Source organism: Rattus norvegicus, chromosome 4 (assembly GCF_021556685.1).
Source record: "Rattus norvegicus strain SHRSP/BbbUtx chromosome 4, alternate assembly SHRSP_T2T, whole genome shotgun sequence".
NCBI lineage: Eukaryota > Metazoa > Chordata > Mammalia > Rodentia > Muridae > Rattus > Rattus norvegicus.
This window is the reverse complement of record NC_141537.1, coordinates 148617247-148643652: the sequence shown is the minus strand read 5'-3', so window position 1 is coordinate 148643652 and position 26406 is coordinate 148617247. Positions and strand designations below refer to the sequence as shown.

The window sequence follows — 26406 nt, the reverse complement described above, 5'->3', positions numbered from 1 at the left end:
TCCAGGAAAATGAAATCGGAGAAGGGGTTTCCCTGTGGGTGATACAGGAACCTCAGCAAAGAGCATTTCTTCTGACATGACTAACCCAGTTCTCCAAGGGACAAGTCACATCACCTCCCTGAACCTCAGGGGCCAATGCCCGGCCCAGAGCCCCTCCTACTGTGGCTGCCCTGGCCAAAAGTAAAAAGGGGTCAGGCCCTGAGGCTTTTCCTGGCTTTGACACTGGTGACCACGGGAGCAGAGTGGGCCCAACCCATACTGTGACAGTATTTTTGGAGCTAGAGCAAAAGTCTAGCCTGAAGAGCTTTGCATTATGGAGGTGATCATGACCCAGCTGGACCCACATGCACACGCCTCACGACCACACCAACCATCATCCCCAGGTAAAGTGCTGACCTGAGGCCGCCACATCGGCTATGGACCTCTTGGTGACATGAGCCATGAAGCCCACGATGGAGAAGATGACGAAGCCGGCAAACATGCTGGTGCAGGAGTTGATGCAGCAAACAATGATGGAGTCCCTGAAGAGCAGGGAGGGCGGGAGAGGTGATTGGGAGCGACTACGGGAGAGTGGGACTAGGGGGCAGTAACCTCCAAGGGACGGAAAGGGTCCGTCCTAGAAGAGGAACTACAGGCTCCGGCTGCCCTAGAAGGACAAGACCAGAGCAAGCCAGGCAGGGTAGAGCCAGAAGGAGGGGTCAACTCGAGAAGGTCAAGAGAGACCCAATAGGGGAGGTGCGGCTACAGAGGACGCAGAGATGGAGGTACCATGAGGGATGCAGTCTCAGATGAGAGTGTGCCTACAGCACGTGACAGGGGAAAGTGCTGGAGATGAGTGTATTACTGGGGTAGACACAGGGGTAGGGGGTTGGCATTCATGCCTGGGGTGTGGCCTCCATCAGGAAGGCATGGTCAGGGGCGTGGTTAGGAAGGAAGCCCTAAAGCCGGCCCCTTCGCACCTGTACACATTGTTGTGGAAAGAGTTGTAGCTTCCCAGAGCAATCAGGGACCCCAGGCCCAGTCCGTAGGAGAAGAAGATCTGGGTGGCGGCGTCAAGCCACACCTGTGGGCAGAGGGTCAGAACCTCAGAACTGATCAAGTACAGAACCGTCATTGTCATCGCTACCTCGGCCCCCTGGGAGTCCTCAGGGATTATAGACTCCATCTGACCTGCTCAGGTGTAGTCTCTGTAGCACGATCTTGACCCGGGGACCCATTTGGGCAGGGCAGGCGGGACTGGGTGGGGCGAGGCAGATGCTCACCTCAGAATCAGACAGCTTTCGGAAGTTGGGCGTGATGTAGAAGAGGATCCCCTCCTTGGCCCCAGGAAGTGTCACTCCACGGAAGAACAGGATGATGAGCATGATGTAGGGGTATGTGGCTGAGAAGTAGACCACCTAGAAGCAAAGGACCGTAGGGCTGCCCCTCTCTGCAGCACCAGATCTGTTCCTCTTCCTCCCGGAGGAGCTCACCCTGGATTTCTAGCCCTACTGTGGTAGGCATGACCACCGTTTTGAAGCCCTCCATGGATTCTCTACCACTGGCTAGCACCTCCCCTGCCCCATTCCTGTCAGGCACCCTCTGTCCTTTCTCCTCCCACGTGTATGAGGCTAGTGCCTGTCTGTGGCAAGGAGAAAGACACAATTCTGGGAGGGGGGACACCCCCAACCCTCAATCAGAGGCCATGCCCCATGCTTAGAATTCTCTGTAAAGCTCAGGGCCTCTAACTCATAGTGATCCTCGAGCCTTATCCTTCTGAGTGTTGGGGTTACAGGAGTGAGCTCTAATTTTGGGTTGGGGGGGGCGTTGATTGTCTCATTATGTAGTCCTGGCTGGTCTGGAATGCACAGAGCCAGTCACTTACCACTAACTCTGCAATGCTGAGATTAGAGATGTGTGCCACCGCCCTGCTCCTCTACATTCTACATTATCTGAGTGATACGAATGGTAACAGAGAATTTAAAGTCCAAGTGGACATGCGCACATGGTCCCATAGACAGCTCCTATTGGTTATATGAGGAACAGGTCCCACATGGCTGACATATCTGTTCTCCCAATGCTTAGGACAGCCTATGTCATTCAGTGGACTGTTCGTAGGTGTCTGACAATCACGTAACATTTTGGTTCTCACTTTTTCTGTATGGATGACTGCATGTCTTTGCAAAAGGGTTTTAAAAAATGGCCTCTTTTACGTGTGTGAAGCGAAAACACACAGGCTAAGCTGGTTCCTAAACGCTGCTTCACTGTCTCTGGAAGAAAATGATCTTTAATTACAGAACATCCTTTGGGAGGTACCAGCTCCCCCACTACATGGGGATCTAACTGCAACACTGAACCTGTCTGTATACGAATCTTTATCTAAAAAGATCTTTATCCATGCTTGGGGGAACTTCCAGCTGTGCCATTACTGAATCTAAGACCATAAGCTTCTCCCGGCTCGTGACCTATGCTGCTTAAGAACCTCTGGAAATGGAACTACAGAGGGCAGGGCATGGTGGCCTCTGTGTTGCACAGAGTATGTTTAAACTTTGTCTTCTGTTAGACCCAGCACTAAGGAAACGGTCCTGCACACTGTGCTTCTTTGTGACTTTGGCTGCCCCAAAGTCTGATGTGGCCCCCACTTATTGGACTCTGCGATCCTCGGTATTAGGAAAAACAGCCATAAACTGTGACGAAACCAACTTAAAAAGGGGGACTTAAATCATCAGTATGACTTTGGGTAATTTCTTCTTACCTTCTCTGAGCCTCATTTTTGCTTATCTAGCAAATGGGTATGGTTTTCAATCTCAGTGAGCAGAGGGGCTGTTGTATGAGGACACAGGCCATGCCTAACCCATAGCTGTTCTCCATGCTCAGCAGGAGCACACAGTAGGTTTTCAATAGAAACTTGCTGAAGGACAGCAGTAATGGATGGGTCAACATCCCCAAATGATACAGTGAGGGAGGCCCCGACTCTCTGTCCCCAATAAGTAACCAGTCTGTGAATGCAGCCAGATTGCTGGGTATCCCCATCCCCCCTCCTCCAATAAGTGGTACTAAACACTGAATTCCCGTGTGGAGGATGTTAATTAGCATTCTGCTTAGATCATCTCTTAGCCTGTGATGACCCACTAGCAGAAAAGGGGACTAGGGCTCAGAGGGGTCTTGTGACTTGCCCAAGTGCACACAGCTATTCCCTGGGAAGCTGAGGTTATAAGACTCCAAGGTGCTGAACAAAGCCCCCACTCTTCTGCTTCCTGGAGTCAGCCTAGAAGGGCTCTGTACCCACCTCTGTTCTCCTTAGTCCTAGGGACAGATAAGGGATCTTCTGACCCCCACACTGGGTCTGAGGACCTGGTAGGTCCTGGGGTCTACCAGACTATACTATGCTGTGTACCACTTCTGACTAGAGCCCAGGAGTAAGTCAGCTAACTCTGTCTTCAAACTTTTCAATAGGACTTGCAGCCAGTCACCCTCCCATGTCCGTGTACAGATGCCCCAGCTTGGCCCCCATCTTCACTTACATAAGCTACATAAAAGTAACAAGTGGACTCCCTAATGCTAGAGATCCTGACAGGTACCAGGAAACCCCTGGGTACATGTTATCTCACAGAAGGAAAACGAGTTTCAGGGAGGCAGGGTGGTGTGCCCAAGGTCACAGAGCCAACAAGCTATCACATGGGGATCTGAGCTTGGGGTCATATACTGCTACCATCCATCCCTTCATCCATGGGTCAGGATAGAAGATGGCACCTCTGGGCCCCTGTACTAGACGTAGGGTGGTCACAGAACAAGTGCCAGGAGAAGTTGATCCAGTGGTCTTGGAGCAACACCTGTCATCTATCTATGGCTCCATCAAGCCCAGTAGCTTGTGTGAGCTTGACACTGGCTCATCTCCTTTCTCAAGAATGAACCCAGGCATGGAGAGCTGAAAGGACTTTAACTCAAATTAGGCAGAGCATATGGGAGTCATGGGCCCATGCTCAGGACCTACCTCCTCCTATAGACCTGCCCCTTCTCCTGTGTGTCTCCATTATTCATACATGACCCTACCTTTCCAGTCCATCCAACACCCTTCCAGATGCAGAAATACACAAGCACCCAGGCAATGGCCAGTGTGATGGCTAGCGGCCAGCGGATCTGTCCTGGCTTGTCTAGCCCATCTGTCATTTGGTGCATGTTGCGCCTGGAGACAGAGGAAAGAGGAAAGGGTCATACAGGACCAGCAGGAGGTGGATATCCATGGCTATGACACAGACCATCCTCTCCCTGCATATCCTGGTTGACACTATGACCTTGTGATTTGGACAGGGACTGTGGGGCCAGGACTCTCACCCTGGAAAGTCGCAGTAGTTGGTGTCAACTGCAACTCCTGGGCTGCTTAGCTTTCCCCTCTCCTCTGCTGTGCTTCCCCAGCCCCAGAGAACCCTCATAAGTCCTAGGTAGGTCACTTTCCTGCCTGAGACCTTGTAGCACACAGGACCCTCTTGTCTGAGATTGGAGAACAGATGACTGAGACTTCCCAAGGTCCACAGTTCACCCTTGCCTCTCAGCACAGCCCCTCACTGGGCACTCTCTGTAGCTGCCCCCCTCACTGTGCCTACACACATACTCCTTCCCACTGACTCAGTACCACTGACTCCCCGACCCTGCATGTCATGGTAAGCAGCCACATTCTCCTGCAGGCTGGTGCAGGCCACCTCCCCTACCCTGCACATCTTCCTACCAATATGAGTTGCCTGCTGCTGTCATTGTCTATTGGCATTTTCGGATCTCACACAGTAGGTATTCAGGAGTGAATGGCTGAAGGAAAATTCACATTACCTGCTGCCACCCAGCTGGCACACACTCCCTATCCCCAGCCCAGCCCCAGCCCAGCCCATCCCCCACTCACTCCCAGAATTCCACCACGGCACTGGTCATGTTGGTGGTGTTGACCAGGCTATAGTTGGAGAAGCAGCGGTCAGTGTTCCAGGGGTTGTCACACTGTTTCCACGGCAGAGTCTGCAAAGGCAGAGTCACAGACAGAGCCTGCTCAGTCCCTGGGGCTGTCCAGAGAGGACTCCACTCACACAGCCCACTCTCGTCACCCCACGCACCTGCTCACAACCATCTTTCCACCTCTTCTTCCCAAGAGCTCTCAGAGACAGGTAGACAAGACTACACCACCCAAGTGTGAATTCTTGCCCCTCCAAGAACTAGCTCCCAAGCCATACTGTGTCCACCCCGTGATCCCAGTGTGCTGCTGAGCAGCACGGAGTACACACAGCTTTGCACAGTAGCTCTTACTAGGACCTTGGCCTCTTTTACTCACTAACTCCTCATCCTTCAGGCTCCCCCATGATGCCTTCTGTCTCCTTGAATCTGACCACTTTAAGAAGCACACGCAGGCAGAATCGCACAGCATCCACTTTCTGTGATGGCCTTAGCATCTTCAAACGTCTTTCACACCCATAGTACATGGGCCAGAGTTTCTTCCTTTTTTAAGGCCAAATAATACTCCACCACACACGCGTGTGCTCAGTCACATGTGTTCCCTGGGGACCCAGGATTGCTTTTGAATGGCTCTTATAAGACATGATGCTGTGAACATATGGGCATAGACCCCAATGTGTCTGAGACCCTGCTTTTGCTTCTGTGGATCACATTTATAAATGGGGTCGGTGAGGTCTCAGAGAAGTTAAGGCTGGCTCCTGAAGTTGCACAGCTGATAGACAGTAGAGTTAGCGTTCAAACCCGCACCAGCTGAGTTCACACAAAATGGCAATTGGATCCAGTTGTGGGATGCCTGAGGCGCTAGATTGCAGCTCTCAGCGTGGCTGGTTGGGGAAAACACTGTAGGAGACGACCTACACCCCTCACTCCTCATTCAAGGACTGACCCAGTAAGCACACTGGAGATTCCCACAGCCTAGGTAGGCCCTGACCAGCAGCCACTCACCGTGGTGAAGGAGTTGTACAGGTAGTAGATGGCCCAGGAGATGATGACAATGTAATAAATGTTCAGCCAGAAGGACAGCACAGCTGCCGCGAGGCCCACACCTGAGGTGGAACACGCACAGGGCTTGCTGAGGCATTCTTAGAAACGGGCTCAAGGCTTCCTTTGCTCCCAAGGACCTTGGGTAAGGCCCCTCCACATGCCCAGGTCCCCCACTCACCCTTGAACATGGGAGCCAGCTTCCATACGCCCAGGCCCCCAATGGAGGTGTACTGGCCTAGGGAGCACTCCAAAAGGAAGAGAGGAACACCCGCAAAGATGAGCGTCAGGAAATATGGAATTAGGAAGGCCCCTAGGGAAGAGAGACACACTCATGATCCTGAGTCTTCCCAGCAGCTTTGAGGTTCCACATACCATTCCCATGTGTCCTGCCTGGAAAGCAGTATCCAGGGCTAGCCTTAAAAGCATGCTTCATTCAAATTGCGTCCCAGCTCTTGCAAAAGATACCAAAGTTCTGACATCACTGCTACAGACAACTGTCCTTGGCGACTGACTCTTGAAGAGAGGGCAAGGGGTGACAAATAGGGCCCACCCTCAAAGATCCTCCCTTCCCTCAAGGTAGACCCAGAAGACGCAAAGACCTGGTCCCGAGGTCACCAGGTGGCCACCTACCACCACCGTTCTTTCCGCAGAGATAAGGGAACCTCCATACATTGCCCAGGCCGATGGCGTAGCCCACACAGGACATGAGGAAGTCGAAGCGTCCCTTCCATGTGTCCCGGTCAGGGAGGTCTCCAGCCTTCTTCTGCACCTTGACTACAAGGGTTTTGGGCTTGTCACTGGCCACAGGAGCCTCGCTGACCTCGGTAGAGATCTGCCCATCAGCCACCTTGCTGTTGTCAGTCGCCATGTCTCGGAGCACGAACTTGGCAGCAGGGATCCTGGCGGGCAGGCGTGCGATGTCAGCTCCAGTCCACGTGGACAGCAGCTTTGCGGCCTGGGATTGTTGTAGAAGGACAGAGTGGGTTATAGTCCTACTTAGTACTAGGACTTAACGACTCCTGCTGATTCTGTCTTGTGTGTGTGTCCCATTTATATGGGACAGGGGTCAACCTTGGATAGCATTCCTCAGCATCTGTCCATTATTTCTGAGACCATGTCTTTTGCTAGCCCGGAACTCAAGGTATAGGCTAGACCAGCTGGGGATCCTCCTGTGTCTGCCTCCCCAGTGCTGAGATTACAAGTGTGCACCCCCACACCTAGCTGAGTGTGGGAAGCACAAGCACATCTGAGAACACACAGAGATGCCAACAGAAGCTGTTGGGACTCCACCTCTAGGGCCCCCAGTTGTGGTCACTTGAGACGTGGTCTCTCCTGAACCTAGAGAACATGATTCTTTCAGCTACACCAGCAGCCAGCAAGTGCCAGCAGTCCTTTTATTTCTACTCCTCCTAGTGCCAGGGTGCCTGGTCTTTTTCATTGGTGCTGGAAATCAAACTCAGAGTCTCATGTTGATGCTTTGTTCAAGTACTTTACCAACTGAGCCATCCCCATGACTGCTCTGCACTTCAGTTTTCCCATCTACCCGATGGGGCCAGTCTCCTTTGGCTTGTCAAGTTGTGGCAAAGTCAGCTTTCAGGTCTGACAGGGTGCGATTCGTCACCTGGCTCCTTATCTTACCTAATAGTTCTCTGCTATGAGTCTTCTCCTAAAGGCTTTCTCCGCAGAGCCTGCAGAACAGAGAACAAGAAGGGCAGGGAGGTGAATGGGCAGGCTACACCAGGCTGGACTGTCAGCAAGGGGGCAACAAGCAGGGGGAAGCCGCTGGGACCCAGGCAGTGCCTGCAACCGCAGAGCATCCCCAGCCAGAGTGACTGCCGTGAGTCCATGCAGCATGGCACTGGCCTGCCGATGCAGAGACATGCAGGATGGGCTGTGTCGGGACAGCTGTGGCGATGGGCAGGGTGTTCCATAATTTTATCAAAGGGAAAAGAGGAGCCGGGTGGCACAGTGCTTGGGCATGTTGGGAGTCAGGGAACGGGCTGATCTTTTCTTTAATGTACAAAATTAAAGTTTATTCTAGCTGATATTGTTCTCCACCCTCCTTATAAACTTGCAGAAATGTTATTTAACAACCAAACAAACGATGCAGAGCAGAGAGAGGAGCCCTATATTTTATAGCAAGGAAGGTGGATTTGGAAGTCTTCCTCAGATGTCCTATTTAAGGTTCTGCTCCCTAAATGTGGAAATAGATGGTCATGGAATTTGTTTTCTTCTGTGTCAACTTTTTTTCTAGAATATTCTATAGAAGCTGTCCAGTAAAACGACACCAACTAAACTTATGGAACCCTCAGAACAAACTGGAACATAGGAAAGAAGTGCTGCTCCATGGGCCCCACATAGGAGATAAGCAAAAGCCATGGCATGGGCGTTGTGCCTGGGATCTACCCCGGATGCCCGGTGTGAGGTGCATGGCCTTCAGCCCCTCGCATGCAACCTATTACCCAGCACCATGTATCCTCCTCGCGGGAATACTTCACGGCCACCCCTGCTTCTCCTCCATAAGGTGACCGACTCAGTTTGAGCCTCCCGCACAGTGGTAGGCTTGTCTTGAATGATTATCTCCATTCTGGCCGGGTCTGACCACATTAGGGAGAACTGTGGCCTCAGGTAGAGGTAGGCTGTACCCTCCAGGGCGGAGAGAACGGGAGGTGGAAGACAGGGCCTGCTCCAGAATCAGGATATGTAGACTGCCAACTCAGGCAAGACAGACAAACATGCTAGCTTCTTTCGTGACCACAGTGTCCTCAGTTGTAGGCTCCAGCTGCCGTATTTATTCATAATGATCCAACCACCTCAGGCCAGTCTGACCATGTGACCTAGGCTAGCCAATCAGATTCCTTCCCTGAGATTCTGGTTGAGAAAACAAAAGTCTTGGGACTCCGAGGCATGTGGGCTGCCTGGCTACTCAGCTCCTGGGATGCCTTTAAGTGTCGTTTACTATGCCTTGAACAAGACACTTCAGAGGTCAGGGTGATTATGAGGCGTGGCTCCTACCAATGTCCTTGTCGCTGGAGCAGGTTGTTACAAAAGCGAGTTCCACCTTTTAGGCCTCTCTTACCATGTCTCAGGAAGACAAGAAGGCGCTGCTGATGCCCCTAACTCCCGTAGACTCTCGGCTTCCAGGACCGTGATCCTCCAGCCATTATCTTTCACTGGCCTGTGGCATTCTTTGTTAGAAGTACTGGTGGACAAAGGTGTCCCCATGTGGCTGGCTCTAAGACTCCTTGGCCCCTTGGGTCCTCAGGAAAGGCAGTCCACAGTCCTCAGATCCAACTCAGGAGTCCCAGGCAGAGCCACTTAGAAGAATTGGCTCTGAGGGAGCCTCGCTGTCATTTCTGTTTTCCAGAAACGTATGTCTGGATTCAGCCGAACACCTGCAGCATCCGAGAAGGAGCTGCAGAGCCAAGAGCTGTGATTTCATGTCTATGTCTGAGCATAAATGAAAGGGGTTGGTGTGATGGAACTGATGCCCAGGGAAGATCCAAGATTCAGACTTGGACTTGCCTGGTACCAAAGCCACTTTAGTGTTGAGCCTGACCTTGGCTCTCTCCAGCACCTGCTAATGCAGGGTGAACTACCACACCTCACTGACCCCTATCTGGATAAATGGGGAGATGAGAACAAGGCCAGGCACATAAACAGGTATGCAGGGTAACTCCAGCATTGGCTGACAGGGCCTCAGGCACCATATGGACATTTATTTACCCAGCACTCCTGGCTGCAGCTTTGTGGGAATGTACCACAGGGATACCACAGGGATAGAGGGCCTGATACTCTGAGACTCTGGTCCCAGAGTGTCAACCTGTCAGTCCTAGTGAGGCACATCAGGTGTAAGCACATGAAAACCTTTGCTGTGGGTTTCCTCCTCATCCCAGAGAGGAAGAGACTCAGCTCATCCCTGTCAGAGGCTGAGAGGGGAGCAAGACTGGGGTAATGTATGTAGGGACTCGTGACAAGAAAGACAATGTAATTAGGCAAACAGAAGACTCACCCAGAGGTCTCTGAGAGGATGGAGTTAATGAAAGAGACCAGAAGGAAGAGTGATGAGTCTCAGTGATGGTCCGCCCCTCCTCAGTGTGACTCTGTGACCAAGTCTTAATACCACTGACAAAAATCTCAGCTAAAGCACAGAGATCTGCAGGTCCCTCAGCCAGAGACATTTTGCAAGGAAGGAGTGCGGAGCTGGGAGCTCTAGATCAGACATGGCAAATAGGTCAGAAGTCGCCTTTGGGCTTGTTTTATTTGGCCAGAACAACAAGAAGATTCTGTTTGAATTAGAAGTTGAAAATGTGACACTCTAGGACACAGTGGAAAAGTAATGCAAAGACCCCAAGGCAGGACGGAGACCTTGGTGTTTGAAAGACAGCAGAAAGGGCTGGAAGGGAACAGATCCAGGTGGAGGGGTGACGGGTCACATCACACAGGGTCTCAGAGGCTAAAGCCAGTAGTTCAAATTATTATTTTTTTTTGTATTTTAAGTGGGCAAGGTGATCTCATGCTTCTGGATCTCACCCTAGCTATGACAAATATCCCAAGGGTCAGGAGCAGAAGCAGAGAGGCTCTTGGGAAACAGAGTCCAGGAGAGACATGAGGACTTGGTCTTGGCCACTGTGGCACTGGGGCTCCACCCTGGAGCAGGGCCTGGAAGCCCGCTGGTGGCCTGCAGATGGGCAGCCCAGTGCTGAATCAGTGGCCAGCTGTAGAAGAGGGGAATGCAGGAAAACCCCGAAGGACAATCTCCCTCTGTCTCATTGCTTCAGAGGCCCCCAGGGTGGTCCTGTGGGTGGAAAGTAGGCAGAGGCTGAGAAGCCAGGGCTTGACAGTCAGGGGTGCCATTGTCTCTGCACATGAGTTGTGGGTTGGAGGAGCCAGAGCAACAGGCTTGACCTGAATTCTGCCCCTGCTTGCCACTCTCCCCGCTCCTCCTTTCTCCCTCCCATCTCCCCCTTTCTTCTTCCTCCCCTTATCCCCCCTTCTTCCTCCCCTCACCCCCCTTCTCCCTCCCTCCCACCCTGGCTAGGCCCACTGCTGCTTCATCTCGCTCCCTCCCCTCCGCTCAGTAATTACTGGAACGACAGAGGCTCGTAGCAGCTGTAATGACTCCACTTGCTTTTATCTCTTTCAGAACTGTGATGGTTCAAGAAAGGAATTAATATTGGGTTTGGCTAAGTGCCAAGAGGAAACAATGCATTTTATTATCCGATTGAGAGGGAAATGCTAGGCCCACCCTTGGGACATCTGCTGTGTACCCAAGTCCCTGTGCACGAATCCTTTCATAGAAACGCAGCATTTATTGGGCACCTACTGTATTCCAGGCATGTTACAGTGCAGACTGGTTGCAGCTACACAAGCTGAGAGTCCAGGTAAGGAAGGAAACTGAGGCCTGCCAGCCTAGGGCTGCAGTCAGAGGGCATCTGAGAGGGCTTTGCCATGCACAAGGTAGCTCTGCTAGCAGCACTGTCCACTGGGACTCGGTAGTGTGACTCGAGTGTGCTGGGCCTTGAAGCCCTCACTGTGGGGATGGCTTCCCACTGGATCCCTGCAGGGTGCTTAGTTGGGACATTTGGCTTGGCTGGACCCAGGTTTCAAGAATGTGGTGAGAATCGAAGCCAGGGCACACAGGATGTTCCAGTAAGGGGCAGTTCCACGCTGCCACCCAGAGGTGATCAGCCGCGTACATACACTCTGTTGTAGAGTAATGACAGCTAGCCCAAGTAAGAGAGGCCAGAAGGAGGCAGAGTCCTGGAAGTTGATGAGTGTTCATGGAAAAGGGGGTCGCTTCAGGCAAGACTGATGGGAGTGTCCAGCTGGACATCTAAAACAGGCCCCATTCTCGGACCCTCGGTGGACATTTAAGGGGACCAAAGAAAGGCCCTTACTGGTATAGGCTGGTTTTATACTGCACTTATATACATAGGCAAGGCTCAGAGAAGGCTGGCATAAGCTCAGGATCCCACAGCACAGAGCAATTTTATCTTTCCAGTCTTCAAGCTCTCCACGCTCACTCGGGACCTGCAGACCTTTTAACGCCTCACCCTACCCCAAGGTCAGGAGCTGCCCTCGCTGCAGTTCTCATGAGAAAGCACTAAATGCTAGGCTCTCCCACTGAAGTGGGCCAGGAAGTTCTTTCCTCAGGTCTCAATATAACCCTCAGGCAGAGGTGTAGTTCCCAGCTCCATAACTGGACCAGGGAAGGATATGAAACACCAAAGCTACACGCATGACCAATAGCCCCATTTTGCAGACATGGCGCCATAGTGACTTGTCCCAGATCACCCAGAGCTTAACCTGGGCCCTGGAGTCAGAGCCTGACCTACTACCTCTCTTGTGCTTGTGCATCTTGGGATCAGGCCTGGGTAAATTGTCTGAGGCTTTAGTCTAACCCAGTTGGTATGGCCACAGTGGGAGAGCTGGGGCTGCTGGGAGTTGAAATTGCCCAGGTAAAAGGAAAAGGAAACTGAGGTTCTGGCCCTTCCAGGGAGAAGGCAGCTGAAAGTACCCCATCACCCTAGATGAGAACATCAAATATACAAACCAGCTGTGGTTGCTCTAAATAACTATTAAGCTATCAGTCCCATATTAGCAACAGTCCCATTTTACAGAAAGGTAAACTGAGGCACAGAGAGGCAAAGTGACTTGCCAAGGTCTCCTAGCCAGAAGCTGGGTGTCAAGATTTGAATGGGAGCAGCCAGCTGGGATACTGGGCCTATGTCCTAACTTCTACATTTTGCTGGTTCTATGGGGGTAGGAGGGGCTTCCAATCCTACCTTTAGTGTGTGGCCTGTCCCCAGCAGGCAGCTTCCTCCAGGATTAACCTCCAAGGACATGTCCTGCTACTCTCTGAAGAGACCTTAGAGACCTTGTCTCCCTGTGGCTGTTAGATGGGCTGCACAGAGGACAGTTGTGGCAGGGATGCCCTAAGAGCTCCTGAGGCTAACCTGACAGTCTGGCCAGCAGTCTTCATTACTGTAAGGTCTGGACTCTAATAAGAGTTCCTCCTTGGCTCTAGGCTCACTGCAGACACGACATGGCCAGCCATGGGGATCAGTGAGCTTGAATCTCACTAGCTGTGTAGCCTTGAGCCAGCACCTTGCGCTCTCTGTGCCGTGCGGTTTCCTTCTGTGTGTAAGCGGCGGAGGAGCAAGGCTCTGCTTCCCAGTAACCCCAGCCTCCCCACGCTCTCTCCATCACACTATCGGCATCCTGCCAAACCCTGTTCTGATACCTAATTAACCACAGTGTCTGGTGGCGCACCTCATTTTGTTGAGGCAATTTTCAATCTAATCTGCCCAGCATGCAGTGAGCCAGGTCCCATGCTGGGTACTGGGGGATGAGATTCGAGATGGAGCCTGCAGTCTCTTACAGAGTTCCCAGGGCATCTGAGAGATGAACACAGATGGGCCAGCACTGTGGATTTCTCCCTGGGCCTAGCCAATCGCTGTACAGGGCCCCGTGTGCAAAAGGGTGTGTTTGTACTATACAGAGGGGCTGAGGATCCGACCCGCTAAAGGTTCCCATGTGCTTAATATATTCTGTGTCTCTCATGTACCTCTTCATTTCCCCTCACCACGTCCCCATTGTACAGAGGTGGAAACTGAGGCTCAGGTAAGGAAAGCCTGCCAAAGTCCAGGAGAGGGTGGTGAGATTAGATGTCCAAGCTCCTAATCATAGTTCTCTGTTGGCACACATGGGGAAACTGATGTGAGGGGGTTTGTCACCACCGCCTGGTCCCTGAAAGGGAGATACCAGCTTTGTACAGATAGGACTTAGTTCCCCCTACAGTACCACTCACAGCACTGGATGCATGCATGTCCTTTTGAGTAGCATCCTTACGGTCCAAGGACAGCATATGTCTCCAAAGCAGTGTTGTGCTGGCAAATGTTTAAAAAAGGGACTCTCAGGAAACAAGGCAAAAGGCTGGATGGGTGGCATCTGCTGCTGTCCCTGGTATAAATACCCCATGCCAGCCTACTGGGGTTAGTTAGAGGACCCCACAAGAGGTAGCATGGCTATAGGGCTCTGTCTGCAGCCCCACATACAGTGTTTCCGATGTGGTTTCTTATGCAGACGGGATCCTTACCACCCAGTGACCTCATGCTGGACCCCTCTGATGCTTCCCCCTTACTGGCTCTGAGCATGCTCTGTAGCCCCCAAAGAGTGCCAACTCCTATGCCTCTTGGTCTCTCCATCCACCCTAGCTTCAGCATCCTAGATCCAAAAGAGAGCATGGAGGCATAGTGAGTGGATGGATGGGAAGGAGGAAGGGGTGGGGAGGGTGGGGGTTAGGAGGAGGAGAAGAAGGAAAAACCTGGGGAGGTAGAGGGTGGGGAGATGGCAAGGAGGAGGGAAACAAAGGGAGGGAGAGAAAAGGAAGGAAAGGGGGACAGAAGGGTATCCTGTCCTACAGACCCTTGAGTACCCAGGGATGTGGGGGAGCACACACTCACCAGAAGCAACCTGAGGTTGTAGGAGCCCAAGGTCACTCAGGGGGAATGATCTGAATTCAAACTTGGCCTCAGGGCATAGGCCACCATTGATCTCTTTTGTGGATCCTAACTAGGTTGGGATGCCCAGTGAACCTCCCTACTCAGACTTCCATGCAGGCAGCCCTGCACTGGACACAAGGCAACTTCACAGGGATGGCCAGGGGTGCGTGCTCTCCCAGCTCCTTTCCTGGCCGCCTGTGGTGACACAGGCTGGTTCTCTGGAGGGAACCTCAGTTCTCTGGAGGAGCCTCAGTTCCAAGGCTTCCTCTTGCAAAGGCTCCGAGCTCAGCCCACCGGAAGGATTAACCAGGATCAGGAAAAGAGTGACAGGGTGACCACTTGGCACTCTCTCACATGGCTCTCTGCCTTGTCAAACACACTGTGAGAGCCCATGGGGTTAAATAACCAGTCGGCCTCTTTCAGAATGCTGGAGACTCCCACGGGAGTTTGCAGAATGCAAATTTGGAGGAAATAAAACAAAATCTCTCTCAGGGCTTGCTGAACTAAACACAAGGCTAGTAAGTGTCATGGAGAAAGGAGACCAGGAGGCCTGTCTGAGTGGCTCGCAATGGTTCAACAGTGAAGGTAACCAGGTATAGCTTCAGGGTTTCAAGCCAAGCATCTATACTGGGGTTGCCCCACTCCCAACAATGACCCAGGCTTTATCCCACCCTTCCAGAGGTATATCATCAGCAACAAGGTCAACCAAGGTCACCGGAGAACTGGTGGCTAAATAGGTTTGCATTATATGATGCCTAATTAGAATTTTCAGACTTGAATTTGTAGACTGTAGAGAGGGGGCTGGGCCCTTGCATTACTGTCACCTTGTCATTAAGCCCCTCACTGTGTAACTACTTGGCCCCAGGTGGCCTTTGATTTGCAGTCTCAGGATACACAGTGCCATTCCCTCAGCAGAGCGCTCCTCTGGGAGGTAGTTGAAGAGGGAGGGTAGAGTTGGCCCTTTCTGGCAGTGTCAGTGTCTAGGGGTGATGGAGTTCAGAGAAGCGTGTGAGGCATTCTGCTTTCTATTCGGAAAACTACAAATTTCATTCCTCCTCATAAGGTCTCAGCCAGGGTAAAAAGAAATGCCTAGAGCAGAGGCTCTCAGCCTTCCTAATGCTGCGACCCTTTGGTACAATTCCTTATGTTGTGAGGACCCCCAGCTATAAAATGATTTCTGTCGCTACTTCATAACTGTAATTTTGGTGTTATGAATCGTAAACATCTGTGTTTTCCGACGGTCCTAGGTGGCTCCTGTGAAAGGGTCCTTTGACCTTCCCCCACCAGGGGGGTGTGACCCACAGGTTGAGAACCAATAGTCTAGAGTATTTTACAAGAATGAAGGGAAACTACTTTTAGGACTGACAAAGGTTCTGGGTCAGGTTCCGGGATCTAATGCTGGTTTATATTTATAAAGGCTCTGTCGGAGGCTCAGTCTCACCAGCACATCTGTGCTTCAGCCCTTCCCTCAGCATTCAGAGGAATTTCACGCTGTGTGTCTCCACTCCTTGCTATCATGTAAAAATGCTGACAGAGCAAGAATCTGGGAAGATGGCATAGAGACAACTAATTCCTCAGGCTCTGTGCAGTCAGCTCAAACCTACGAACTTCTGCTTGGGGTCAAAGGGTGATCAGTTTATCACAAACTGTGATGGGGATGGCAGAGCAGGACCCAAGCACTTGGAGCAGGAATGCCTGCTTTTGAGTCACAGTCTAAGATAAATGCTGTGGTGCTAAACTCTCTGTGTTAAACAGAATATCTCATTTCAGGACTTGTTCTTGGGGGAGTAAGGTGAGGTGAGTACCTGGGGCACAGAAAAGGCTTGATGGTTGGCACCGTTTGTATTTTGAGATAATGGTAGGGAAACAGGAGGGGAGAAGATGTTAGGAGTTCACAGCTACAGGCAACAGAGGCCAGCACTAGATCCCAGAACCTGACCCTTTGTCAATTGGAAAAACAGTTTTCTGCCATTCTTATAAAAGACTCTAGGCCAGTGCTTTTCAACCTGTGGGTTTTAATCCCTTTGCAGGGAGGTTGGGGAGGGAGGTTGTTGAATGACTCTTTCCCAGAGGTAACCTAAGTCCACTGGAAAACACATATATTTACATTATGATTCATAATAGTAGCAAAACTACAGTTATGAAGGAGCTGGGGAAGCACCAGGGAGAGGTTGATCATTTCAAATGCTTCCAGTGAACTCCTCAAAAATTAGAATGTTACCAAAATCCAGACTAAATGTGAACAGCACTCATTTGCCACCAGTGAGTCCCTCGACCTTCTCCTGACTGCAGGGATGTGTCATTCTGTCACCCAGCAACAGTAGAGGACTCACAAACAGGATATAGTCTTCTCTTGAGGACCGCTCAAACAGGTTCAAGCACGTGAACAGGCTTGCATCTCTATGCAGCTCTCCCTCTGCCTCCGAAATGGCCACATGCCCAAATCCAGCAGCACTCTTTCCCACTTCCAAGAAGGAATGGGGTGACAGCCAGCTCACATCCCTATCAGCATGCAAACGATGCACTCTGGGGTTCCTCAAGGTGTCACCCTCATAGTCTGCGATCCCCTGATCAATCCAGGAGGGAAGTACATTTTACCATCTGTTCAGGAGAAAGATGTAACTGGAAGGGGGTGAGAATATTTCCCAAAAAGCACTGCAGCCTGTGGTCGTTTACACAGCTGGAGGAAGGAACCTATCTCCAGGACGGCACACTCACAGATCTTGAGGGACACAGTGCTCACAGCATGCAAAACATTGTGTCTGTTTCCAGGGATCGAGGCGTTTGTGTGTTCTACTGATGTCCTAGCCTGGGGACAAGCATCTTGTGCCCCTGTACTGACTTCAGCGACTTTCATCCTTGCAACTTCACAGATGGCTGCAGCAACCCCTGCTCCTGGCCTTGCTCCTTGGGCTAAGGACAGATGGTGGCTGCTATCGAGGGAGCCAGTTGGGACTAGCTGCTAGCTTCACCTACCATGCAGTACACCATCTTGTGATCTCCTGTGAAGTGGGAAATGGCACCCTCCCCCATCCCCACATTTTCCAGCTGAGGATCCTGAGGATCAAAGATACACGACTTGCCCAGGGCCATAAAGCTAAAGAAATAGCAGAGAATTTGATTTTAGCTTCAAAACTGACACCTCTGGCTCTGGGGAATATGGTTTTCTCTTTCTTTGGGCTGACCTGTTCCTGGCTGTCCAGCAGAATCTTCACATTCATTGTCCTCCTCCACTCAGGAGAAACAAGAGCTCTGCGGGAACCTGAGACCACCCCTCCAGAGATCCCAGCAGTTAGCTTCTGTCCCCTATGCCAGGTTTTCCTAGAATGGGGAGGCCAAGGGCCAGCTCTTCATCTGGGCGGAATGACCTGAGCCTCAGATTTGCCTCCCCTCTACCTAACTCTGACGTGTCCTTTTCTCAGTAAGGTGGGAAAGAAAGAAACAGCAGCAGCAAGGATCTCTGAATCCCTGTGCTCCCATGCCCACAGTCCCGTGCATCCTGTTGGAGAGCCTAATGCCTAGACATAGTCCCCTCTGCTCTCTCTGTCTCCCTCACTCCAGAAGCTCCCGAATCAGCATTCCACGCACATCACTCTCCTTGTGCAACGCCATTATCTCCCGAGGACACATGCTCCGTTGTCACGGCAACCCGAGTCCTTCCTCCAACTCTATTTAATAATTTCTCAACAGTCAAGCTGGGCTGGCTTGGGGCAGGGGAAAGAGCAGCAAGGCTGGGCAAGAAGTTCTGGGTCCTAGCACCTGTTGTGCCTGGGACAACTGTCTAGACCTCAGTTTACCCATCTGTAACAGGGGGTCACCTACAATGGGTATGTTTGTGGTTTTGACTTTGAAATTGTGAGAAGTAGCATTCTAGGTCTAGGGGGGACCAATGTGGGAGGTGAGAGTGACACTTTAGGCCAAAGAGTGAACTAGAAGCTGTCTTGGGCAATGGCACTCTTTTGTTGAGCCAATTCTAACATGTAACCTCCAGACACTGAACCATCTCCCTTATCCAGCATTAGGGCTAGGACTGGTTGGGATGCCTTGCCAGCAGCCATCAATCATAGCCCACTTTATTCCCATTCTATAGATGGGTAAACAGACAAAACAATCCTCACTGGGAAAGGCCCAGATTGTCCTCAGAACCCAGTAACATAGTATCCAAGAAGGCTGAACCAATGGGACATGGAGAATGGCCTGTCTGCCACCTGTCCCTCTAACCACTTAGCCCTCTGCTGCTATTGCGGTGGTCCCCAGCCATGTGGCTTCTGGTTGTCTCTCAAGAAACCATACAGATGATGGAGAGAGAGAAGGAAGAGTGATCTGGGGTCCCTGAAAGGATACAGTTTCCACATGAACAGCTCTTCTTCCACAGAACCTAGCACACAGTAGGTGTGCATCATTCTATCTGGTGCAGCTGATTGCCCATACTTGTCTCAGTAGCTAACTTGTTTCAGTCCCCAGAAGCCTCCAGGAAAGTCTGCCAAAGATACTATAAATTAATGTCCCAGGAGCAGCCAAGAAGCCCAAGCCTGGGAAGGACAACCAGCTACCTCTGGGACTTAGTGAGTCTCCAAGGGAGGGGATGGTTCTGCCCTGGCCCAGGATGATGGCTTTGAACAGGCTGTCAGCAGCCCTGCACCGCCATTGAATCCCCTCGGTTGACAGTTCCATTGAATGCCCTAGCAAATGAGCGGTACCACATCTGCTCTGTCATTACTGCCACTCACTGCCATTTGGAGAAAGAGCGCTTATCTTACCCAGCCATTAGTCTCGGGAGGGTGTCATGGAGAAATTCAGGGGTGAAAGGGAAGTGGGGTGGGCAGCTTCCCTCCCTGAGGCCTGCCTAGAGCCTGAGGAAAGGACACCAGCAAAGTGATGTCTTCCTGTTCAGCAGTGCAGGGAGGGAAGGGACCGTCCCATGGTCCACGAAGCCTCAAGCCAGACAGGAGGTAGCACTCTACTTCTTTCTCAGGTATGCTAGACAGACTTGATGGGGTTCTTGATCTGTCATATGTCTGTGAACTAACTTGGGACAACCTTTCAATTCTGGTGCCACTTTTCCTTTACAGAGGACATTGGTACAATGGTTAGCTCAGTATCCTGTCACAGAGTCAGCCTGGAGGCTGGGGGGAAATGACTCCGTATGTTCATTCTGTGCTTCCTTCCTGAAGAGACCTATTCAGTGCCTCTGTGGCAGGTGCACGTCTTTAAACCCCACCACACGTCTGTCTATATGGTCCCTTCTCACCCTTTTCCTGGACGATGTTTTTTCGGGGGTGGGTAGGCTTTCTTTCTTGCACACTTGCTTTCTTTCCGTTTTTAGTTACAGGTGAGCCATGGATCTCAAGCTCTAGCAACAGTCACAGTGACAGCAAAGAATGAGTCCCATCTCCTCACATCGCCTCCTTACACTTGGATATCTGCTCAGGTGCTTTTTGAGAAAACAAACAACATGGAAAAGCACCAGGTTTGACATCAGCAACGCCCGCCCCCCCCCCAGACATAGCTGGCAAACAGGACCCCACTCCTGCCCCCAGACTCAGAGTTAGGGGAGAGCATCCACCACAGCACAATGCCTGGAGTGGGTGAAGTCAGGTACCCAGCCTTGTCCAAGCCCTGGAGGTAAGGGCACTTGGGCAGCGGTCAGATGGGTGGTCTCCTGCCTCGCCTACTGCACCCCAGAGGCAAGTGTTCCAAACCTGTAAGACGTCATATATGCCAGCATTGCACGTGGTCAGAGGTGATCCTGACTGGTGTTACATGCTGCATCCCGCCGCCAACCCTCTGTGCTGAGCATGTTAGCGGCTACATGATGCTCCAACAGTGGACTTCAGGTGGCCTGGCTCATATAGGAACATTGTTCCACATCCTTCCTGGCCCCTCAGACCATAGGCCCCTCTGTATATCCTCACAAAGGTAGGGGGTGGTTCATGTCACCCCAAATCCTTCAGATGAGAAAATCTGGGTCATGCAGTTCTGTTTGAGAACACACATCTCCCCCTCTTCAGCATCAGGCTACTGATGGGGTCAAAGGATTACACTTTTGAACCCTAAACTCTTCACATGGCCTAGGTAATGACGAGTTCTGCCCAGAGCCCAGGTAAGGCTCAGTCAAATCCGGGAGGAGGGGGACTCTGCCCTCCAAAGCCTCTGGCTGAGCCCACCTGTGTCATCTGCCACCTCAGTTACCTCAGATGCTGTGGGTTCCTTTCCTGCCAGCACAGTGCTTCCCCAGGCTCCAGCTCAGGAAGAAGAGCTCAGTAAAGAGGACAAACATTGGCTGGGGAGCCAGGGGACAGAGCTCTCTGAACCTCAGTTTCCCCATTAAAGGTAACCCTATCCGTGCTTGGAGCGCCTGGCTCAACAAGGAAAATGCTTTGAAGACAGAAACCCTACGTCTTAGAGGAGTGAGCATTTTTTCCCGCATGCAAAGAGAACTCATCTAGGTCAAGGTCGTTCAGACTGAGATTTATTAGAAACTCAGCTTTAAAAAGATTTTCTTTGGTGGATGGAAGATTCTTCTCTAGAACCACACTTTCTTCTCCTGGATCACGTCCCCATCCCACTGGCAAGGGCAAGGTTTACAAACTGTGAAGTACTATGCTGATAACCAGGGGTTATGTGGTCAGCACCACTTTGCAACCAACAAAAACACTGGTTCCAAATGTCTCTCTCCACTTGCCTCCTTATGGTGGCTGCCTGCGTGCGCTCTCTGATCTTTTCAAGCAATAAGGCCAGGGAGGTAACCGCTGCCAATCCCTTCCAGGGCATCTTTGACCTTGAATGTCCCTCTGCTAGGGCTCAGCTATCCCAAGAGCTGGTCTTGCAGACATCAGGCAGCTAACAGGAGAGCAGAGTGGCGGGTCACTGTCCCAAGCAGCCACCAATCTTCCCTTCTCTGCCTTGCTTTTGTGTCAGGACTATACCCAGCCCAGAAGCCTGGGGCCGCTCTGCCAGCTGAGGGGGCTAACATCCTAATGTGCTCCGTTCCGCCCAGCTGCACATCTCCCCCACCTCCAGAGTGCCACCGCCAATCATTCTCCAAGACCTGGTCCCCTTGTAATTTCCAATTTGTGAGAAATATAAAAATAGAAGACCATTCGCTGCAGGCAGCTCACATCGAATCAGATGCCACTTTCTGTGTCATGTCAGATCACGGTAAACGGAACGGATGGCTTCCTTGGGCAGCTCTCAATGGCTTCCTGAGTGGGGAGTAGGTGATGGGGACAAATGAAGAGACACCCAGAAGATTGGGAAAAGGTGGCAGCTGGGTGCAAGCCACCAATACCAGCCTTAAATGAAGTGCAGGCCATGGACCTGTTGGGATAGGATGGTGACCTCGACTAGAATCTCAGTTCTGCACCATCACGGCAGGGGTCTCCAAACTTCAGCTTCCCCCTAAGTCAAGAGCCTCACACCTTTACACCGACTGATGCCTGGCCTTCTCCAGCTGTGGTTAGGCTCGGGTGCTGGGGATGCACTCGGGAGACCCTGTAGTTTCTCTAGTGGGCTGTGCCATGCTTCACAGCAGTGGGTAGCACCTGCAAGAGACTTAGAGACCTTGTGGCTGAGTTCAGACTCAACTCCATTTATTGTCCTCCTCTGTTACTTCATCTACACAGGGGCAGGGCTCATGGGATCTTATACAAATTAAATGACATGAAAGCGTGGCACGGGGCACATCTTCAGGATGCAGGCGAGGACAGTTGCCACTGTTGCTGCAATACTGGCATGGGGATAAGGGTTCTTGGAAATTGTCTCCCTCTTTACATCTGAATTCCAGGTCTCTGTTCAAACATCATAGCTTGCAGTTCACACCTACTGCCTGTACCAGGAGACAGGCCCTGCTCTCCGTGGGCTTCTCCCTGCTTCCTTCTGCCTCCCAGGGCTCAGAGTCAGAGCGCAGAGGACAGTGCTGGGTGTCTGACAAGTTTACAGAGGTACCTCTCCCAGGAAGCCCTGTTTTGGAATTATAATCTGGCTGCCCATCTCCTTCCCTCTCAGGGGCCAAGCTTCCTTCCCCTACCTCAGAATGACTTTCAGAGAATAGGGCAAAGCTGCCAAAAAAAAAGAAAGAAAGAAAGAAAGAAAGAAAGAAAGAAAGAAAGGAAGGAAGGAAGGGAAAAGAAAAGAAAAGAAAAGAGAAAAAAGTCTCCAAATCCTGGAGCAATGGATACTTGGTGACCTCATCAGCTTGGGGAGGGGCTGCTCTCATTAGCTGGGGGAGGAGCTACTTTGCAGATGAAGTCATTTCAAGGTCATCTGAAGTCATTTTAAGGTCATTTCCACCTCAGCAATGGCTGACCACTCTCCCCGAGTAAAGAAATGGTGACAATGCAGACCTGAGTGAATAAAGACAGCTCCTATTTGGGCCAAACCAGGCCCTGTTGCCATGTTTCCATTTTAGGAGCAGGCAAGACGGCAAAGGGGCTTGCGCTCTCTCTCTCTCTCTCTCTCTCTCTCTCTCTCTCTCTCTCTCTCTCTCTCTCTCATTGGGTTTGGCTTCAGGAATACAACTGAGAGAGAAAGGAGCTGGGTCAACACAGCTTGGGACCAAGGGGCTACCTGTCGAAACATGGAACTGAGTGCATCCTGTCCACTCTCAAGGTCGGGGAGCTTTCAGAATGCAGAGAGCTGCAAATGGAGGGCAAGTCTGGATTTGCTAGGGTCGACACTCAGCTGGGCATCCAACAAGCCAGGGACAGGGATGGAGAGACAGTTCTGAATTCCAAGTGACCTGAGAAATCTCTCACATCTCCTAGGGATGGCGGGAGGTGATTTATTTAATGTTGCTCTAGACTTGCTGGGAAGAAAGAGAAGGAGTCATTTCTCTGACAGCAGGTCCAGAGGGACTAACTCACTGTCCCCCATAAAATCCCACTGTCACTGCTCTTCCCTTGACTCTCCCACTTTACAGATGTGAAGACTGAGACCAGGGAAGCAAAATGTGGCAGCCTAGGGTTTCCTTGCCTCTTCCTTGCTGTGTGACCTTGGACAAGTCAATCTCCCTCTTTGTCTTATCCTCTCCTCACTTCTGAAGTGTGGTTTCCGGCAGTTTCTGTTGTATAAGGTTATGGTGCGAATTACAAGCTTGACACACCAAACGGTTTTGACATTCCATTTCTTCTTTCCAAAGGGGATTAGAACTTGGCCAAGGTCACCTGGCTAAGAAATAGCAGTACCCAACCCAGGGCATGCATGTTTATTTTATTCCTGGGTATGGAATAAATGTAAAGCATTTTACAGCCTTCCTGCCTCGGCAACACAAGTAGATAAGAGGGCAGGTCCCCGCCGGCTGGACCATTAGGCAATCATTTTCCACCTGTGTGCGCTTTTTTCTGGAACACATATTGAGTTCCTCCTGGGTTCTGGGCCACAGTAAACAAATTCACATCCCTTTCTCCTCGGTTGCCAGGAATGTCAAATACTGGGCTGACACTCGTGTGTCATTGTGTGTATCTTTGCTTTTACCCTCTTAGGTACCTGTTCTTTGGCCTCTGGACCCCTCGTTAGAGCCTCACCCAGGAGACCTTACTTCTCAACAAATGTGGGTCCCCAGAGCAAGGTTTCTTTGGGGATTGACCATTGCCGTTTTCCCCCTCAGTGGTGGCTGCCTGTCTCCGGTGCCTTTCTCAGGGAACCCCACTCCACAGAAGCTCTGGAGACAGGGCAGCCTGTGTCTTACTGCCTGGGACTCACTGTTTGTCCTCTAGCCACTGGCCACCAAGCCAGCACTTGGCTGGAGACAGAGCGCTTTCTTTGTTTGCCGCCTGCCTGGCAATTCCTTTCTGAGGCTCAAGGGAGGCTCAGCCATTTTGCCCTCCTGCTCTGGGGAAAGCTCCCTCTTTCTCTCTTTTCTGAAGGGATTTACACCTTCCAGGGCCACTTTCTTTCCCCCTCATTCCTTTGGAAGAGGGTCTGAAGATGCTTTTTCTAGGACCTGTTCCCTCCTTTCCAGAACCGGGGTGGGGAAAGACTGCATGGCACTTTGAATTCCCACAGATCTCTTTTGTTTTGTAATTTGGAAGTTGGGGTATGCACGCTCCACTGTTTTCACCAAAGTTCACAACAGAGAATATAGGCAGGACCCAGAACATCATTTTTTTTTTCTTTTGTCCAACACATACCCTATATGCCATAGAAAAACTGGGGCTAGCATCATATTCCACTCAGCGGACGTAGTCCCTTCCCTGATGTGGCCACAGTCCCTTTCACCCCTAATCTTCGTGGGTGGGCAGGAGGTCCAGCCCGTAGACCTCAGTTATTTTGGTCTTATCAACTGGCTTTCAAAAACCCATTTTTCCCCTAGAGACTCCGGTCTGTTTCGAGAGGACACTGGCTCCGTACAGAGCTGCCCATTCTGAGTCTCTTGTTGGAAGCCCAAATGAAACGCAGAACGGGACATCTGTGAGTGTCACCCATGGGGTGGGTGGGTACAGAGAGACTGAGTATGGAGAACGCGTGGTCATTGCCACAGAAAGAAATGAGTAAATACCTGGGGAAGACAAACCACGGGAAGTACTGACCCGACCCACCTTTTGCACCGGGCATCTCTCAGGTGAACAGGGCAGCAGCGCCAGCTTGCGCGCGCTCGGCCCGAGCTGTTGTGCACTTTCTTAAAGATAAGGTTTCCTGAGAGCTTGAGTTGCCCCGGGATGGGAAGGACAAGTCTTCATCCTCAGGTAGTCCCCAGCCCCTCTGTCCTCCTGCCCCCAGTGAATGAGGCACTCGGAGACTGGGGACGTGGCGCAGGTTGATCTGGCTCCCTCCTGGGCAACCCGCCGCCCGCTGGCGAATGAACCAGGACATCGACGGCACCTGGCCTCCTGGGATCCTCCCGCCTCCCGAGCATCCCTGGGCTGCAGCCGGCGCACGTCGAGGGGCGAGGACGGGGGACACGCTGCAGATTAGGGTCCCGCCCTCCACCCAGCGCCCCGACGCCAGCCTCCCTTCTTACCTGCGGCCGGGGCTGCGCGGGCCGCTCCGGCTCGGCCGCGCAAGGACGCGGGCGCCTGGGCTCCTAGGCTCGCGCAGCTCTCCTGCAACCTCTCAGCTCTCTAGGGCTCCGAGGGCGGGCGGAGGGGGCGGGGCTGTCAGGACACGCCCTCTGGGCGGAGCTTGTCCGCGCCGTCTTGCCCGCCCCTACCTTTCAGCCTCCATCTCTCCTTTCCCCACCTTTTCTGTTCCTGCTCCTCTCTCCCGGCTACCTCTGCCCTGCTCTCTCTCCCCTCCTCCTTCTGCCCTGCTCCCCTCCTCCCTCTGCCTGCCTCCTCTTCTCTCCACCTACCCCTTCCTCTCTCCTCCTTCTGCCCTGCTCCCCTCCTCCCTCTACTAGCGCCCTCTTCCCCTCTGCCCTGCTCCCCTCCTTCCTAGGTCCTGCCCACCTCTTCTCTCTGCCTGTTCCCTCCTCTCTTCCCCCTTCTCTCTGACCTCCCCTCTTTCCCAGCCCTGCTTCCTCTCCCTCTTTTCCTTGGCCTTCATCCTCCTTCAGTCTCCTGGCCTCAAAGGTTTACCTTAATTGGTCTCTTGGTTTCTCTGGCTCTGTCACTTCCCTTGGAAGCATTGTGGGAGCTGGGTAGGACTCTTGCCCCCTCCCTACCCGTCTCCTGTCTGTCTACTGCTGCCTTCTGTAGGAGACAAAGTTACTACCTGAGCTACTAGGCTGGGAAAGACTGTTACTGCAGGATTGATCGTGGAGGTGTGTGTGTGTGTGTGTGTGTGTGTGTGTGTGTGTGTGTGTGTGTGTGTTCAGCAAACCACAATCTGGAAACCCCCCTGGGTTGACTAAGGATCCTAGGTGCTCTGCCTCTAGCTCTTGAGATGTGAGGGACTGTCTAGAACACCTCTGCTTCTGGCCAGCTCCAGCTACCTCTTTCCAAGTCCAGACCTTCTGGCTCCTTCCATCGAGGTTTTGGGTAAAGGGCCATGCCTTCCTTTT

At 51.9% G+C, this 26406-nt stretch overlaps 1 protein-coding gene across 1 annotated transcript in view; it reads right to left on the bottom strand.

Annotated features, from left to right (window-relative positions):
* Slc6a1 (solute carrier family 6 member 1) overlaps positions 1–25707 on the bottom strand; it is a 33412-nt gene extending 7705 nt beyond the window's left edge. Inside the window, 10 exon segments of the mRNA NM_024371.4 lie at positions 397–521; positions 960–1063; positions 1263–1397; positions 4033–4165; positions 4874–4983; positions 5920–6020; positions 6137–6268; positions 6589–6913; positions 7597–7646; positions 25426–25707. Of these exon segments, the coding sequence (NP_077347.1) occupies positions 397–521; positions 960–1063; positions 1263–1397; positions 4033–4165; positions 4874–4983; positions 5920–6020; positions 6137–6268; positions 6589–6826 (1078 nt within the window). The 5' untranslated portion in view covers positions 6827–6913; positions 7597–7646; positions 25426–25707.
* Positions 25708–26406: the final 699 nt, after the last annotated feature.